The following is a 19,332-nucleotide window of genomic DNA, read 5'->3' as shown; positions in this document are numbered from 1 at the left end:
TTGATATGAAAGTTTAATGTTAGTGGCCCGCGCAAGTTTGATATGGATGCTGTATGGTATCATGTACCCAGAAAAAATTATTACGTTTGATTAATGTTCATGTTAAAGGTTAAATAACTGTTAATAGTTATCCTCCCTATCCGTGTGGAAGTGGTAAGTTTTTTGCTACTTAAGTTTAAAGGAAATAACTTAAAGGCTACCTTTTAGGTCGCTTTTTGAGGGATCAAAAGCAGTGTCGGCCACAAATATCGGACCAAGCAAAATCGGCCATCGGCTAAGGGTGATGGAAAAAAATCGGTATCATATCAAACCATATCAGTCTAGTAACATCATCCCTAGTAACAAGCCAATGAGCAGAATGTGTGTTGGAACATGTGGAATACTGTATTGACCCCAATATAAGACAAAAAAAAAAGATTGTAATAAGCAATATATTTCTTAGCTGCTCAACAGTGATGACTCAGGTTACTGGTATGTGTGAGTGACAGGAAGAAAAGTGCTGAATCGCTTGAGGAAATGTCATGTGGCACCAACTGAATCTTGAGACCCCCCATCAATATTCGTGTCAGTACTGTATTCTAATATGACACCAAAAGGTATACATTTCATAACATTTTTACCTCAGTGCTCTGCTCAGTTTGTCGTAATTCATTTGGGGTTTGCACTTCCTGGCCCCCCAGAGTCGGGCCACCTCGTCCGGGTCCTTGATGACGAACTCGCCATAGTCCCCCTGCCAGGCAATGACATCATGGTACTCCTCTTTCCTCAGCAGCTCCAGGATAAAGTGCCACAGCTGGATTTGCCTGGATCCCGGGCTCGATTCCGGCTTGTAGGCCCAGTCTGGGAAGGCGAACCCTGTCGACAGGAAGATAAATAACTGTGAAGTAATCATACATGAGCAAAGCTGCGTTTAGTTTCAACAATGTCGGGGAGTTCTTTGAGGTTGGATGCGATAAGAGTCAGCAGTTTTGTAGCCGTTTCAGGTGAGTGCAATCTACAAGAGAAAAGAGGATTATGAGTGTCTAGCCAAGTATAGATCACACATAAGAGCGCAGCTTAGTCAAGCTCGGGGGGTAGAGTGGCTTCATTCATATTTCAGGGTGCACATGAACGCCTGCTCGCTAACCTTTCCCCCTGCCTTTCTTGACATGTTTCCACTCGCAGCTTAGGTAAGCAATTTATCTGATCCAAACCACACCACTTTTAGGTACACTTTGCCCCGCAGTGGTACTTAAAGTGTGGAACTTCCATGTCAAATATGTCTGATTCCATGAGGAAATGTGCAAATGGAAACCAAAACAGATTGAATTGGATGTCATCAGATGAGAATCAGGCCGTTTTCATGTGTGGATCTAAATTGGATATCAACGACCCCCAATAAAAAAATTGGCCCTATCTAGTCGCCATCACTCATAAACACATTATAACGGGACTGTCTGTGTAACTCGGCTTGTTAACGCACCTCATATGCACCTATAAAGCCTGCATACACACATAAAAAGGGCCAAAAAGTTGCGTACACCGTTTTCCACGCCAAGTATGTTAGCTATAAAAATAACCTATGGACCCTTTATAAGTGGGCCTACGCACTTTTTGGACACATGGCAAAAATGTGACACAAATTTTAAGTGCTGAAGTAAAATCATGTAACAAGATCTATGGAATCTATAAACCACAAATGGCGTGAATGTGTGCGTACAACACTTATTTTTAGGTCTGAACAGTTTCGGGTTTCTGGCCTATGCAGATTTCCATGCATATTTTAATAATGAGTCCCATTGTCTGTCAGATTTGTTGATACTTGCAATGTTGTAATACATTCATTCATTCATTTTCTACCACTTATTCTCACAAGGGTTGCAAGGGTGCTGGAGCCTATCCAAGCTGTATTCGGGCGAGAGGCGGGGTACACACTGGACTGGTCGCCAGCCAATCACAGGGCACATATAGACAAACAACCATTCACACTCACATTCATACCTATGGACAATTTGGAGTCACCAATTAACCTAGCATGTTTTTTTGGAATGTGGGAGAAAACCGGAGTACCCGGAGAAAACCCATGCATGCACGGGGAGAACATGCAAACTCCACACAGAGATGGCCGAGGTTGGAATTTAACTCGGATCTTCTAGCTGTGAGGCCTGCGCGCTAACCACTTTTGCGCCGTGCAGCCCTGTTGTAATACAGTCATTCATTCTCTACCGCTTTTCCCCACGAGGGTCGAGGGGGTTGCTGGAGACTATCCTAGCTGTATTTGGGCGAGAGGCGGGGTACACCCTGGACTGGTCGCCAGCCAATCACAGGGCACATATAGACAAACAACCATTCACACTCACATTCATACCTACAGACAATTTGGAGTCGCCAATTAACAGTCAACAGTCAAAAAAACAGTCAATCTTGGTCACCTATTGAATGAACAGGAGTTTAAATCAGTTTGACTGTGCAACTATAATTGATATGGGTCACTTACTACAGTATATAAACATAAATGATATGTTATATACAGCATATACAGATGTCCACAAAAACATCAAGATACACCTTCTGATGATATACAGTATGTATAGTGCCTTTTGCATGAGCAACTAAGTTTAAGCCACACATGAAAATGACAAATCATCAGATTATAGATGTCCGAGCCTGTCAGTGGATTTACTGGATGACAGCCTGAGGCGCGATGGATCACTGTGATAATCTAATCGCTTTAACCTGCCCGTAACCATTTGGTGGCTTGCATAACACAATCATGTCGGTGGCACATCTGCCAGATTTTTATGAATCTGCACACTCATTTTTATTTATTTATTTATTTATTTTTTGGGGGGAGGGGGGGTGGATCTTACATAACGGCAACAGAAGCGTGCGCTTTGGGCTCTCCACTGCTTATGTTATTGACAACAGGCTGCACAGGGGTGTAATTGTGAAGACCGTGACTCACTCGCTATTACCACCTACTCAGGATTCTATGGCACGATTTTGAATATCCGAATAACACTTTGTAGAACAAGATGCCTACACTGTTTCCATCTCCAGATTCCAGACGGGATTTTAATAGCGCTGAAGAAATGTGCAGCCTGTAGGAGGCCAATGAGGCAAGTCAAGAGTCAAGCCTGTAGGTCACTATGCAGTCATATGCAAGATTTCATCAAAACATTCTGTTTTCCAATTCTGTATTCTATCAAACATTAAAATAATTACTGGCTTGCCTGATGTTTGCCAACCACTCAAGTCAAGCGGTAGGTGGTCCAATCTCCAATCAGGCTGAGAGGAATAAACAAGCACTGCTTATTGGGACCTTATAAACCTTATCTGGCTGACAACACCACAGATAAGAAATACAAAAAAGTCAAATTGACGTGCATGACGTCATGGGAGGCTGCAATAAAAATTAATCAAAAGATCAAGTTTGCGTGACTGGTTGTTTATTAAAAAAAAGATGGTCGACTCACTATGTTTACATGCAGTCAATATTCCGTTTAAGGGCAATATTCAGAATAACCCGTGCTTGATTATTCATTAATTTTCTACCGCTTTTACTCACAAGGGTTGCGGGGGGTGCTGGAGCCTATCCCAGCTGTCTTTGGGCAAGAGGCGTCTTTGGTCGCCAGCCAATCACAGGGCACATATAGACAAACAACCATTCACACTCACATTCATACCTATGGACAATTTGGAGTCGCCAATTAACCTAGCATGTTTTTGGAATGTGGAAGGAAACCGGAGTACCTGGAGAAACATGCAAACTCCACACATAGATGGCCAAGGGTGGAATCGAACCCTGGTCTCCCAGCTGTGAGGTCTGCGCACTAACCACTCAAGCACCGTGCTGCCACAGCGACGACAAAACAGCGACGCACTCAGAACGTCATGACGCAATGCACATCATTTCCACTTCACTTCTTCCCGTATACAAAAACAAAAACAACATAGAAGAGAGCATGTTTGATGCGGTTTTAAGCCAAAAAACAAGGTGACAGACAATTTAATAATTTTATTTTAAGTTTTTTTTTTAATTTAATCTCGCTGAATATTACGTAAATGTCAGGTTTTAGCGCAAATGTATTCACGTACCCATTACGGCAGTCTGCATTCTCCTCCTTCACACTGCATGAAGTGGAAAAAAAAGTTCTATTCACTGTGGAACTTTTGGTAATGGTAATGGTTTTATTTCATTTGAACATGCATCAGATTGCAATTGAATGCATCACATAATCAGTTCACAGTTCCACATGTCCAAAAGGAGTAGGAAGAAGCAAAGCTTATTAAATCCTACCCCTCCATCTGGTATTTTACAATCAGTAACTGTTACATTTGTTCACTTCCTGCTTTCCTAATATAAATTATTTTTTATTTTTTTTGTCTTGTACCGAAGTATGAGATGATATGACCATACAATGACACAATGGGTACCATATGCGTCTTACTTTGTTGTTTATTTTGTTCTTCTTCCCCACTCTGTCTGAAACCCTTAATTTCAGAATAAATGAATTGGAGGCTAACTAGTTAGCTTGTTGGTAAGCTATGCTTAAAGCTGTGGCCGTCTCGTGTCCCTTCAATGATCCCACAGCCTTTGCATTAGCAATGAGGTGTAAACAAAGAATAATAGGAGGCTAAAGATGAGTATGAAGGTGCTAGTTTAGAGCTCTAATAATGGTAAAAAAAAAGTCAATTTAAACAGTCATGAACAGGTCTTCTATGCTCCACATAAAAAGTATTCCCTTTATTAATCCTACTTCACAGAAATTCACTTATAGTGAACCAACTAAGCTCGATGAACGATAAATAAAATTAACAATAACTTCTTTTTACACTTGTGTTACAGTTAAGAATTACTTTTCTCCTTCCATTATATCCTATGAGGATAGAACACGTTCGACCTCAGACGTTCCAGGGTATTAAAAGAAAACAACAACAATTTAGTCAACCCAAATGAGCGCATGCAGTAATGTGAGTCACTGAGCGTGTAATGATCTCTTTGACTTTGCCGTTGGACCACAAAGGTCAGCATTGTGAAGTGGTGGCAGTTCACATACACCATCCTTGCCCGTTACGGATGCAATGGGAGTACGAGGGTGAGAATAGAGAACACAGCATCTACTGTATTTTCCAGGGAAGCTTTAAGGACACCTTTGGACTCCGTTTTTTTTGGGGGGGTTTTTGTATCCAAATCTGTGTGTCCGAGTGAAGGAGAGCTGAAAAGATGTTGACCTATCCTCAACCGCCACCTTGTCTTTGACCTCTACACTCCCTCTGTCAGGCTCCTTTCCTCTCTCATCAGCCCCAGGGGGAGACATCAGATAGCCATTACTGAATACACACACATACACACACAATCTGCATCAATAATGTAGAGACGTGTGTGTGTGTGTGTGTGGAGCGCTGATGAGAGGGGTGCGTCTAATCTCTGCCCTGGGACACTGGAGAGAGTGCATCAAGTGAGGGGCAGGTGGTAGAAGAAAGTGACGCAAGAAGAGGAGAAGGGGGGTGTGAAGGAGGTAGGAGTGAAATAGAAGAATGAACGAAGATGAGATGGGGCGAGCAGGGAAATTGAGAAAAGAAAAAGTCGCGGGACGAGGGGGGGGGCATCGGGGAAACGGAGTGGGAAGCGAGCAAGACAATGGCTGGGAGTGGGAGAGGAGAAAGGGGGAGGATGGAGAGGAGGGAGGATTAAGGGCGCGATGAGATCATAGCTCGTCTGCTAGTCTGTTGTCATACAGGTCAGATTGCAAAGCTTATTAAATCCTACCCCTCCATCTGGTACTTTTACAATCAGTAACTTTTACATTTGATCACTTCCTGCTTTCCTAATATAGTTTAAGTTTTTTTAAATTTAAGTTAAATTTTCCACATGTCCAAAAGGAGTAGGAAGAAGCAAAGCTTATTAAATCCTACCCTTCCATCAGGTACTTTTACAATCAGTAACTGTTACATTTGTTTACTTCCTGCTTTCCTAATATGTTTAAGTTTTTTTAAATTTAAATTTGAATTTAATTTTCCACATGTGCAAAAGGAGTAGGAAGAAGCAAAGCTTATTAAATCCTACCCTTCCATCTGGTACTTTTACAATTAGTAACTGTTACATTTGATCACTTCCTGCTTTCCTAATATAGTTTAAGTTTTTTTAATTTATTTTATCTATTTTTTTTTTTTTTTGTCACATACCCAAGTACTAGGTGATATGACCATCCAGTGACATAATGGGTATCATAGTAAGTGTCAATATAGTGATATGTATAGCACATCATGACTGGTTCAAGACTCTTCATCCTTGTATTTAGCAAACATCAACTGCTTGTATTGTTTCTTGAATTGGCTCATCGTTGTGCATTGTTTGAGGGTCTTACTCAATCCATTCCATAGTTTGATTCCACATACTGAAATGCTATGGCTTTTTAACATAGTCCTAGCATATAAGTGTTTCAAATTTAGTTCTTCCCTGAGATCATTTCTGGAACATTAAGTGGAATTTCAGAACAATTTCAGCCATTCCAGGGTCAAACTGCGGCCATTACGAAGCCTTTATTAACTATATAATTATTATTTACTGTCATGTAAGTGAAAAGAGGTTCCCTGGTGGTGTAACTGTACACAATGCTGCCTTTTGTGCAGACGGCACCACGTTACTGGAGATTTCACGTGCTGGTCCCAAGTGGAGACCACTGTATCAGGAATGACATCTAGCATAAAAACTAAGCCACAACCACTCATGCAATTCACTGACTGTGGCAATCCTTATCAGGGGAAAAAACATGGGAAAAGCAGAAAGAAAAAAAAGTGTAATAAGATGTTAACGGCTGTTTCAGGAAATGTTAAACTGCTTAGTCAAAGGTGCTGCTAAGTGAGTCATATTACATAAATGTAAGTTTATCATTAGCAGTTTGAACCATGAATTTATGAGCAACGCTATGGCATATTTGACAGAAAATGTTATTCAAATTGTACGACTTTTAGAGGTTCCATCGTAGTTTGTTTTTCAAGTTTTGTTTTGGCATTACTCAACTTGAGAATAGCTAGTTACATAATAATATCTAGTAAAAAAAACTTTGCTAAAGTTTATAAGTACATTGTTAACACGTTCAGAAATACAGAAGGGCATTATACACATTTTTAGAGACCACATTCTTTAGCACCGATCAGCAGTGTATTGGCAGCTAAAAATAATCCCTGGTGTCTACTTTTTTTGTGTGTTTATATGCCACTGTGAAGCACTTTGAATAACCTTAACAGAATGGTGCAATATAACGTACATAAAGCAGCCTTGCAAGAGTTCAAAGAAGAAGGAAGACTGCCTGGAACAGAGATTTAGAACTGAAGTATCAAGTGTATGTTGGCCAAAGTGCTGACGGGAAGAAGACCGAGGATGTGAGAATCTCTAAGCTACAAACCCGACTCAACTGTGATAAACTAACAACAGAGTTGCACATTTCAGTGTGTTCATAAAAAGCCCAGGGAGGTAACTAACAACTTAAAAGGTCTCCTTATATGAAAAAAAAAGAAAAATCATATGTCTAATATCTCTAATTTGTTGGCACCATGTTTGAGACAAAAGGTGCTCATTTTTTTCACAACATCATGAAAGAAAAACCTTATTCCTCATGGAAATGACACTGCCTCTGACCTGTCCCTAGCTAGATAATGTTGTGGTGCCATCACGGGAGGACAGCTTAAAAAAAAAAAGAAAAAAAAGGCTTTGCCACACATCTTAAAGAAACAATACAATACATCAGTCAGCCACAGTTAACAGTTAATCTTGTCTGTCTAAATTTCAGCATCAAGGCTAGATTTTGGTCAACACACTTCCAATACTAGTACAACAGCTCAAAAAACAAAAGAAAAAAGGCTTTGCCACACATCTTAAAGAAACAATACAATACATCAGTCCGACAGTCAACAGTTAATCTTGTCTAACTGTCTAAATTCCAGCATCAAGGCTAGATTTTGGCCAACACACTTCCAATATTAGTAAGACAGCTTAAAAAAACTAAAGAAAAAAAAGGCTTGCCACACATCTTAAAGAAACAATACAATACATCAGTCCGACAGTCAACAGTTAATCTTGTCTAACTGTCTAAATTCCAGCATCAAGGCTACACACTTCCAATACTACCTCTGAGAGTGATTAGAAACTGTTGAAAAATAGCATGGGACCTTTAAAACTACATGAAATGAAGGTGGGGAGGGACCTACGTACGTATGAGGTCATTGTAGGCTCCCTAAAGAGCATTCAAATGTGAAAGCCAGACAGTAGTAGCCGTTAGCGCATTCATTCAAACACAAGTAAACACATTCTTGCTTTTGTCACGCCTGCTCGGATGAGTGAAACCGCCTGAAGCTTCCAGCTCCAGCAACAGAGTAGACGGAAACAGGAGACCAGGGCAGTACAGAGGGATGAGATGGTGGCCTCATGAAACAACCGTTAAAAAAAAAAGGAGAGGGTGGGCTTGAGATGTTGAGGTAATCAGAGATGGGATACGCATGAATCCCAAAGTGGTCGGACTCTTTTCCAACAAGTACATTAAAAATTCATAGTGGCTGGAACGTGCGGACGACACGGGTGGGGGACAGAAAGACTAAAAGCAGTAGTTTGGGATGGGGGAGGGCGGAAGATACCATTACGCTTCATTATCAATTCGGAAAGTAAACGGAACAAATAAGACAACACATTTAGGGTACGTGCAACAAAATGATCAGTTCCAGGGTCAAACTGTGGGCATCATAAGGCTTTTAACATTCATTAATTTTCTAACGCTTATCCTCACAAGGGTCGTGGGGGGGGTGCTGGAGCCTATCCCAGCTGTCTTCGGGCGAGAGGCGGGGTACACCCTGGACTGGTGGCCAGCCAATCACAGGGCACATATAGACAAACAACCATTCACACTCACATTCATACCTATGGACAATTTGGAGTCGCCAATTAACCTAGCATGTTTTTGGAATGTGGGAGGAAACCCACGCATGCACGGGGAGAAGATGCAAACCTCACACAGAGATGGTCGAGGGTGGAATTGAACTCGGGTCTCCTAACTGTGAGGCCTGCGTGCTAACCACTCGACTGCCGTGCAGCCCGAAATAAGTACTGACATTGTTAATAATATTACAGTGGAACACTGGAGTGGTTTTCATTTGCGTACATTCTTAGGTTAGAGGACAATATGTTCTATATTATAAACCCGAACACTAGACACAATAACCAGCACACAAGGCGTTCTGGTTCTTCCAGAATCTGCACCTATTCAGCTGTATTTCTTTGGATTTTGTCACCAAAACAGAAGAACGTGTTGGAAAAAACGATGTAACTGAGCTAACACATTTCTGTGTACTGGACAATATGTTCTATATTATAAACCCGAACACTAGACACAATAACCAGCACACAAGGCGTTCTAGTTCTTCCAGAATCTGCACCTATTCAGCTGTATTTCTTTGGATTTTGTCACCAAAACAGAAGGACGTGTTGGAAAAAACGATGTAACTGAGCTAACACATTTCTGTGTACTGGACAATATGTTCTATATTATAAACCCGAACACGAGACACGATAACCAGCACACAAGCATTCTAGTTCTTCCAGAATCTGCACCTATTCAGCTGTATTTCTTTGGATTTTGTCACCAAAACAGAAGAACGTGTTGGAAAAAACGATGTAACTGAGCTAACACATTTCTGTGTACTGGACAATATGTTCTATATTATAAACCCGAACACTAGACACAATAACCAGCACACAAGGCGTTCTAGTTCTTCCAGAATCTGCACCTATTCAGCTGTATTTCTTTGGATTTTGTCACCAAAACAGAAGAACGTGTTGGAAAAAACAATGCAACTGAGTTAACACATTTCTGTGTACTGGTGGAGGACGAACTCATTCAACTTGCGGTGCAGATCTGTATATAGGTACGTACTGATCATTGTTGACATAGCTTTTTGCCATACAACATTCATTGAAAACGTGCAGGAAGTGGGTGTACAATTTGGCGGCCATGAAAAATAGACGAGAGTTGTGCACTCTAGTAAGTACTCCGTGCTATATGGTTTTTTTTATATATATTCCACAAAACCTGAGAGTGATATGTTGGCTCTTGAAAAAAAAATATATAGGCTAGGTTTTTAATTATTCAGAATCATGAGCATGAGAAGGGGTAGGTTTCAACACAGCAAAAATATGTAAGCTTAGAAGGCTGCTCAAGCATTCCTGGAGGTCGGCTACTTTGTCCGTTAGCTTTTACTGGTTGTCATATAGATGTAGAAGAGAGGTCTTTGTGGCCTTGGAAGCACCATACACACACACACACTGCTGTTATTGTTCAAAAGGAGGATGAAGGGAGCACAGCATGGATGGCAAGAAGGGAGGGGAAGAAGTAGAAGAAAGAGGAGCAGAAAGATTTAGGAGGACATGATGTAAGATGTGGTCACTGCTGGACAGTGCCACTTCCAGCCAACGGGAATTACAGAGGAGAGCATGTGGGGGTAAAAATAAGTCTAAAAAGGATCCTCTTTTCCCGGACATCCAGCACATATGCCCGGCTCGAAGGGTCAAATAACCATTAGTTGAGTTTTGAACATTGAAAGTGGAGTGTGGTTGTTTTGGGGGGGAAAATGTATTGAAAGCCACATTTTGAGATGTGGTTACCAGCATTAGGCTTTAGAGTGCTTAAGAGTACCGGTATGCTTTTAACAGTTTGGCGGCCCAACTAGAGCATTTGTGGTACTGAGTTGTGTACTAATATTTTCAAGGTTGCCGGTTGGAAGCATGGAATATTACCTTTTATTATAATTTATCGGGGTAGGTACATGACCTAAGCCAAACAACACAGACTTTAACCTCATTTATTCATTCATTTTCTACCGCTTATCCTCACGAGGGTCCCTGAGGGTGCTGGAGCCTATCCTAGCTGTCTTCGCATGAGAGGCGGGGTACACCCTGGACTGGTCGCCAGCCAATCACAGGGCACATATAGACAAACAACCATTCACACTCACATTCATACCTATGGACAATTTGGAGTCGCCAATAAACCTAGCATGTTTTTGGAATGTAGGAGGAAACCTGGATAGGATACCCAGATTCATTAAATCAGGTGCATTTGTGGTACTGAGTTGTGTACTAATATTTTTAAGGTTGCCGGTTGGAAGCATGGAATATTGCCCAGACAATCATTTATCGGGGCAGGTACATACATGATCTAAGCCAAACAACAGAGACTTTAACCTCATTTATTCATTCATTCATTTTCTACCACTTATCCTCACGAGGGTCCCTGAGGGTGCTGGAGCCTATCCCAGCTGTCTTCGGGTGAGAGGCGTTCTACACCTTGGACTGGTCGCCAGCCAATCACAGGGTACATATAGACAAACAACCATTCACACTCACATTCATACCTATGGACAATTTGGAGTCACCAATTAACCTAGCATGTTTTTGGAATGTGGGTGGAAACCGGAGTACCCGGAGAAAACCCACGCATGCATAGGGAGAACATGCAAACTCCACACAGAGATGGCCGAGGGTGGAATTGAACTCGGATCAAGACTTTAATTTGTTAAGCAAAAATAAAACCCATAAACTTCAACAACGTAACAACAAGTTAAAGTAATACAATCTAACAATTCGTCTCCCATTTTGTGTTTTCTGTTAAATATTTTTCAATTATCGCCCAATGACAGCTGGGATAGGCTCCAGCATGCCCACAAGACGAGTGAGAACAGAAAATGGATAGATTGATATCTGTATTTATCACATACTACAGTATTAATTGGCCCTGTACCATAGAAACCGCCCATGAATGATACGGGAAAAGGCCGAAATGATACTGTGTCAAAGCCCAGTGCAGTGATACTGATAAAATATAGAGTTTAACCATGTCCAGTATCAGCCCTCGTAGCTGTCCACTCAGAGCGCGCTGCTCTGGTATCGTGCCCGTGAAACAACCAATCAGAGAACAGCGCACAAGTGCTTAGTGCCAAGTGCTTCTCCAGTTACCAAAAAACCCAAACTTGATTAATGGAACTTTAATTGTTAGACATTGATAAGATAAGACTGTTGATAAAATATTATTGTTGAAATATTTTTGCAATTATTGTGTTTACACTGTTTAGATATAATACATGTAATAAACTGAACATTTTCTGGAAACAAAATGGTCTTTTGATTAAATAGTACGTGATAATAAGCTCATGATTAAATAGTATGTGATTATAAGATCATCACGTGGTTTGTCTGGTATCAGGCCCAGTATCATGGCCTGATACCAGACAAACCATGTGATAACCTATAAGTATACATCTATGTATTTATTATTGTTTTTAATTAACTGGTTCGAAACAACTTGAGCAACTACATGCATAACAATTCCCTGCGGATGCCTAAAATCCTTCCTTATACGATATGTGGCTAAGAGAAGATGGTACGGATGCCTCATGACTAATGATAGACCTGTTGGACAAAATGAAATCGATTAATATTTAAACACCCGTTTAGAGCATGATCTCACTAGCAAGACCGTATGTGTGACAACCCAGTGGTCTGGGACCTCCTGGGAAGACGACACACACACACACCAAGCACCCCACGCAACTAGTAGCATGTACAAACACACACACACACTCCATTCCACTGGGAACTCTAAGAAAAGACACACAGGCACATGCACACACACATACTGGCCGATGTTTTCACACGGGAACTGCCAGGCTAAAAAGAGCACAAGCAGTGGCAATGCTTCGCTTGCAAATACACGCCGAGCCCGACGGCACTGCACCTGAGGGGGGGGGCCCTCAGATGTGTGCTGGACAACTGGGTTTTTTTTTTTTTGGTGCATAATCACACTCATAAACAAGCCTGGTGGGAGTGTGTGTTGTGTGCTAGTGTGCTCCCCTGAGTGTGTTAAGAGCAAGAGAACAATATTGTATGACTGGGAGAACACTCGTCTCGCTACTCTATATAGTATTTACTCTCGACAAATTTCATGGCATTATTAACCCTTTTCCGACAGAGATTACTTTAGAAATTTAGTAGCAATAGTTCATTCATTCATTCATTTTCAACCGCTTTTTCCTCACAAGGGTCGCGGGGGTGCTGGAGCCTATCCCAGTTGTCTTCGGGCGAGAGGCGGGGTACACCCTGGACTGGTCGCCAGCCAATCACAGGGCACATATAGACAAACAACCATTCACACTCACATTCATACATATGGACAATTTGGAGTCGCCAGTTAACCTAGCATGTTTTTGGAATGTGGGAGGAAACCATGCCGCCAGTAGCAATAGTTATGTCATTTAAAAAATATATATATTTTCAACAGTCAATCTCCTCCATCTCACACCAACTACCCTCATGGTAAGTTTTTGGCTATTTAAGTTTAAAGGAAATAACTTGAAGGCTACCGTTTAGGTAAGTTATTTCCTTTAAAATTAAATAACTTACCTAAACGGTAGCCTTCAAGTTATTTCCTTTAAAATTAAATAACTTACCTAAACGGTAGCCTTCAAGTTATTTCCTTTAAACTTAAATAGCCAAAAACTTACCACTTCCACACGGATAGGTATACGTTTTTGGCTATTTAAGTTTAAAGGAAATAACTTTCCTTTAAACTTAAATAGCCAAAAACTTTGTGAAGTTGAAATAACTTACCTAAATGGTAGCCTTCAAGTTATTTCCTTTAAACTTAAATAGCCAACATCTTACCACTTCCACACGGACAGGGAGGATAACTATTAACAGTTATTTAACCTTTAACATGAACATTAATCAAACGTAATAATTTTTTCTGGGTACATGATACCATACAGCATCCATATCAAACATTAAACTTTCATATCAAGGCGGGGGCCTCAAACGAGTGTCCTGCAGGGCCACATTTGGCCCATGGGCCGCGTGTTTGAGACCCCTGCTGTACACAGTTACTCTGCACTTGTCCACCGTAATAGATGCCATTAGGACAGTAACTTTAGTCACACCAGCATGTGAGCTCTAGTGCTAACATGTGCTGTGTTGGTCTGGGCCCCAGATGCATATGCGTGAGGCCGAAAAACAGTTATCGTTTCGTTAATGAGAGCTACACAAAGCCAACAAAGGAGAGAGCAGCAGGGACCAACTGATCTTTGCTAGCAAAAGGCCCCAAAAAATCCCCAAAACAGTTATAAAACAAAAGAGATAATAAACAATGGAGCATATTATTAGAAGCGAGAACTATTAAATGTCCAAAAAGTAGAAGAAGTCCAAGCGCATGTTTGAAAGAAGCTGCTGCACAAGATTCGGTTTTAAGCAGCAAAGTCAACAAAGTGGTGGGCGTATACATACGGGTTCATCTGGCTCAGGGTGGGTCAGAGGTGCTATCATGAAGAAGGAACTTCAAAAGTCACATATAAGCAATGTTTTCCTTATGATGGCCTCATAATTTCCTTCAGGGTAGCTTTTAGGGAAAAGCTGTCTAACAGGAGCACGTTACAAGCCACAGGCGCCTTTATCCCCCCCCCCCCCACTCCACATCCCCATCCCCTTCAGTCAGCCGGTCTCCCTGGGCTTGCAGGCGGGTGTTAATGCACTTCTCCAGCCAGCAGCTTGAGAGCTGCCAGTTGACACTTCACCTCTGGTTCAACAACACGCTGCCTACACTCACTGCTGCCGCCGCCGCCTGTGTGCACACGTTCCGCTGAGTGCTCATTTCAGTGCGGAGGAGCACGTAAGGACGGCGATGAGCACCCCACACTGCAAAACATGTGAAAATTTGGATGGTTTCTGCCACATCACACGTGTCGCTGGTGATAAACAAGCGTTTGAATTGTATTTTTTTTGCTCTAAAGTTGCTCAAACTAACATGGGTAACAAATTGCCAAACTCAATTCACCTAATAACATCCTGAAATATGCATTCATTCATTCATTTTCTACCGCTTTTCCTCAAGAGGGTCGCAGGGGATGCTGGAGCCTATCCCAGCTGTCTTTGGGCAAGAGGCGGGGTACACCCTGGACTGGTCGCCAGTCAATCACAGGGCACATATAGACAAACAACCATTCACACTCACATTCATACCTATGGACAATTTGGAGTCGCTAATTAACCTAGCATGTTTTTGGAATGTGGGAGGAAACCGGAGTACCCGGAGAAAACCCACGCATGCACGGGGAGAACATGCAAACTCCACACAGAGATGGCCGAGGGTGGAATTGAACCCTGGTCTCCTAGCTGTGAGGTCTGCGCGCTAACCACTCGAACACCGTGCCGCCCTTGAAATATGCATAATAAATTTAAATTACACTTAAATTGACATACTAACTCCATATTTCTAAAATCACAAATACTTAAACTTGCTGATACAGTTAATCTTCAAACAGCTAAAAGGCTAAAAATAACCAATTACCTAAAAATGTCATCAAATACTTATCTACAAGAGAGGAGAAGTACTAAAGTACTAACTTTGAAACACTACGTTAAAAAGCCATAGCATTTCAGTATGTGGAATCAAACTATGGAATGGATTGAGTAAGACCCTCAAACAATGCACAACGATGAGCCAATTCAAGAAACAATACAAACAGTTGATGTTTGCTAAATACAAGGATGAAGAGTCTTGAACCAGTCATGATGTGCTATACATATCACTATATTGACACTTACTATGGTACCCATTATGTCATTGGATGCTCATATCACCTCGTACTTCGGTACGTGACAAAAAAATAAATAAATAGATAAAAATAAATTTAAAAAAACTTAAACTATATTAAGAAAGCAGGAAGTGAACAAATGTAACAGTTACAGTTAAAAAATTAAAATTAAAATTAAAATTAGATGGTCATATCACCTTGTACTTCGGTACGTGACAAAAATAAAATTAAAAAAACAAAACAAAACTTGAACTACATTAGGAAAGCAGGAAGTGAACAAATGTAACAGTTACTGATTGTAAAAGTACCAGATGGAGGGGTAGGATTTAATAAGCTTTGCTTCGTCCTACTCCTTTTGGACATGTGGAACTGTGAACTGATTATGTGATGCATTCAATTGTAATCTGATGCATGTTCAAATGAAATAAAACCATGACCATTACATATGTCTAAATCCAACAAGCAGTTGTAGAGTTTAAAATACAGCCTAAGTATGAACTTCAGCTACCCAGTGCCATCAGTACCCATTCAGGCCCAGACCACGACGCTACCGCTACCATGCTTGACTGTCGGTAACACTATTTCAACATAACAATGTGACTTTGCCACTGAGATGCAAATTCTAAGGTTGGCATGCATGTCTGAAACAAGGGGTGTCACTTGGGGAAGTGGCTTCTCGGAATCTGCCACCAGAGCGGGACAGGAAGTTAATGACTGTTTTTACATTGCAGCGACACATCTGTTTCCTGCGTGGCGATGCAGGTTGTTGCATTGAGTGAGAACACTGAATGCAACGTTCCTAGGTTTGCGTGTTTGTTTTTGTTGAACTATGACATGAATGTATAGCAGGTAAAAAAAAAAGGGTCGGAATTCCCAAAAATGAATGAGAGTGTGCAGAGAGCAAGAAAAACAAGTCCGCACAGCATGCAACACTTAGAGACCCAAATCCATTTCAAAACCCCTGTGTGTGTGTGTGTGTTAATGTGTGCGTCAGTGCTGACTCAGTGCGTGAACGTGTTTGAAATTTGGTCTTGACAACGCAAACTCTTCTCTATTGGCTTGCCTCTTGCTTCTCACTCACCCTCACGCTGTCTCCTAGCAACCAGACACTTAAGGCCTAAAAATACCCCCCCAACCCTACCAGAAACGCACAGAAAAACACACAAAAAGACATAAAAATATAAAAGAAATATAAAAAAAAAAAAGATTCATCCCGAAAGTGGGAGATGTAGTCTGCCAGCAACAGGTGGTCGTCAGGAGACAGAGTTCTGCGCTACATGGTGTGTGTATGAGTTATGTGTGTGTGTGTGTGTTAGTCTATGCTCAGAACAACGGCGAACCCTTCAACCCTCCCAGACGCTGGCGCTGCTCAAGGCAAACAAGTCTCCGGTCCAAACTAACGAGAGCAACAAGCTGGCAACAAGCCGCTGTTTAACAGTCTTTAACAAAGACCTCAGCAAGGCCAGTTTAATTCTGATATTTTTCTCCTTTTCTTTTAAACAAAACTTGGTCGGTCCACTTGGAGAAAAGGTTTTTAGTAGTTTAATTACGTTATAAAAAAGGGCCGCTATTATGCAAAAGTAAAAGTATGTTCATGAGTAAAAATCTATCGTCTCCACTTTTGACAGAAAAGGTGCTCAAACGGTCGTTTTTACAGTTGGGGATTCAAGACTGTGTATAGTACATCCACCACAAGGACAGCTTAGTTATGGGGAAAATATCAGCAGTTATATGACTATGATCCAAATATGAGCGGTTTCAGAGCAACATGTACGATCAATAAAAACAACTGAATGCAACTGATACTGAATTCACGTACGTATACATGGACCCAAATATTCCAATTCCATTCGGTTTATTTGCTCAAACGGAAAGAAGGTAACCTTTGTATACACCTCATTCCGAAAGAAAAGTGCCAATCCGAATGAATATATAATGGGATTCACAAAATATTATATTATATTATTATATTTCACAAAAAAATATATATATATTTATATAAAACATGTGCCGAGCTTAATTATAAAATATTAGCAAGATTGAACTTTATCTTTTCCTGTTCCCGGGTGCGTTCTTTCAGCAAATGCTGAGATATGACGTAACACGCAGCTCGAGACGTTCTTCGATTTAAAAAAATGGAGGCGAGCAAACAGTATTGGACTGCTGCGGAAAGTTCGTTTTTGATTCAAACTAAATTTCAAGACTGGACAAAGGAAAAACTGGCAATACGGAGTTATTCCAACAAGTGAAAGAAAAACTGGAGGAAGTCGGTATCACGTGATGTTGGTGTATATGCTTTAATACGCATGCCCCATTGACTATTCTGGTTGATTATAGCGGCGCATGTAGACATGCGATTGGAATATTCCTTTCCATTGATACCATTGCTTTCGGAAAGGTCATTCGGAAAGATTCCATTCGGAAACAAAAAAACTCCTCATGTAAACGTGGCAATTGTTGGTGAATTACTTGGTGTCTTTGAATGCAACTTTTCAATACTTTTGCTATGTGGCCATTAATCACTCCTTTTATTTCTTATTCTACAAGTAAAGATTGTGGATGCATTCAAAGCGCCTGTGTTGCGAGTGCTTCTTGTTATGAGCGCTGCGCTGTTGTTCAGATGAGGCGACTGCAGAATAGTTGGCCGGCCCTCGGGAATCGTGTTTTTCTCACTGCTCCGGTGTGCCGGCGACGACTCTCACACTCATAAGGCATTCAGCGTGAAATGTGAGCGAGGCAAACATATAGTTGCCTGGAGTGGTTTCTAAAAAAAACAACAAAACAATACACCTCTACGCAACAAAAATGTCTGTATGAGGAAAACAAGGTGGAAGTGACACTTGTTGATGAAGCCCACCTATCATCACAAGGGAGTCAAGTTAAACACTGAAAGGCTCGACACTTTTAAACGGGGCCCTTGGGTGCTGAGAGAACAGGGGGGCACCGGCGGCTTGCCAACCAGCATTGTTGTCTTTAACACTTTGCTGCCACTTTGGGAGAAGAGCCGTCTTTAGTACGCCGCGCAGCTTTGAAAGGCGCTAATAGAAGTGTAATTAGAAGAAGTGGAGATGATGAGAATTTTTCACAGCAGCTCTGTGTCATGATGAACACACAGAATGAGAGACTTTGAAAGTGTATGGTTAAACAACAAGAAAAAAAAGCAATGCGAAAGACCTGAACTTGGTTATAGTGTAATATGCATGGCAGGCAAACTGATGGCAATGTCATTTTTAACAACTTTCTTTTAGCCACAATAACTGCCTTTGATGAATCCCTTGATTGACAATGTAAGGGAAAACTAACCATAAGTTACAGCTGGGGTGTTTGTTTACCTAAGGACGGAAGCAAAAAATAAGAGGGGGGGGGTTATTTTCCAAATTAGAAAATTCATTGGATATATAATTTTTTACTATAAAAAATAAATAAAATAAATAAAATAAAATAAAATAAAATAAAATAAAATAAAATAAAATAAAATAAAATAAAATAAAATAAAATAAAATAAAATAAAAATTCAATTATTGTGTGATTAATTAATTTATTATTGTCCCAGTGCTAGTGTCCATGGGACCCTTTTTTTCTGGACGAGAAACCCTGTCCCATTTTAATATTGCAAAATCTTATAGAACCAAAATCTCAACAGAACCAATATAATTGTAATAGCAGTACCGACCAATAATAACGACCAAACCATAAACCATAACCATAAATTATAGCTGG

At 40.8% G+C, this 19,332-nt stretch overlaps 1 protein-coding gene across 1 annotated transcript in view; it reads right to left on the bottom strand.

Moving 5' to 3' along the window:
- The window catches only part of erfl3 (Ets2 repressor factor like 3), a 60,206-nt gene that overhangs the window by 16,621 nt on the left and 24,253 nt on the right, over positions 1–19,332 (bottom strand). The window contains exon 2 of the mRNA XM_058052871.2: positions 621–855. Coding sequence (XP_057908854.2) covers positions 621–855 — 235 coding nt within the window. The remainder of the gene's footprint in view (positions 1–620; positions 856–19,332) is intronic.

This window comes from Doryrhamphus excisus, linkage group LG5, assembly GCF_037039965.1.
Source record: "Doryrhamphus excisus strain RoL-2023G ecotype Guam linkage group LG5, RoL_Dexc_Guam_v1.1, whole genome shotgun sequence".
In the NCBI taxonomy this organism is placed as follows: domain Eukaryota; kingdom Metazoa; phylum Chordata; class Actinopteri; order Syngnathiformes; family Syngnathidae; genus Doryrhamphus; species Doryrhamphus excisus.
This window is presented reverse-complemented; position numbering and strand designations above follow the sequence as displayed.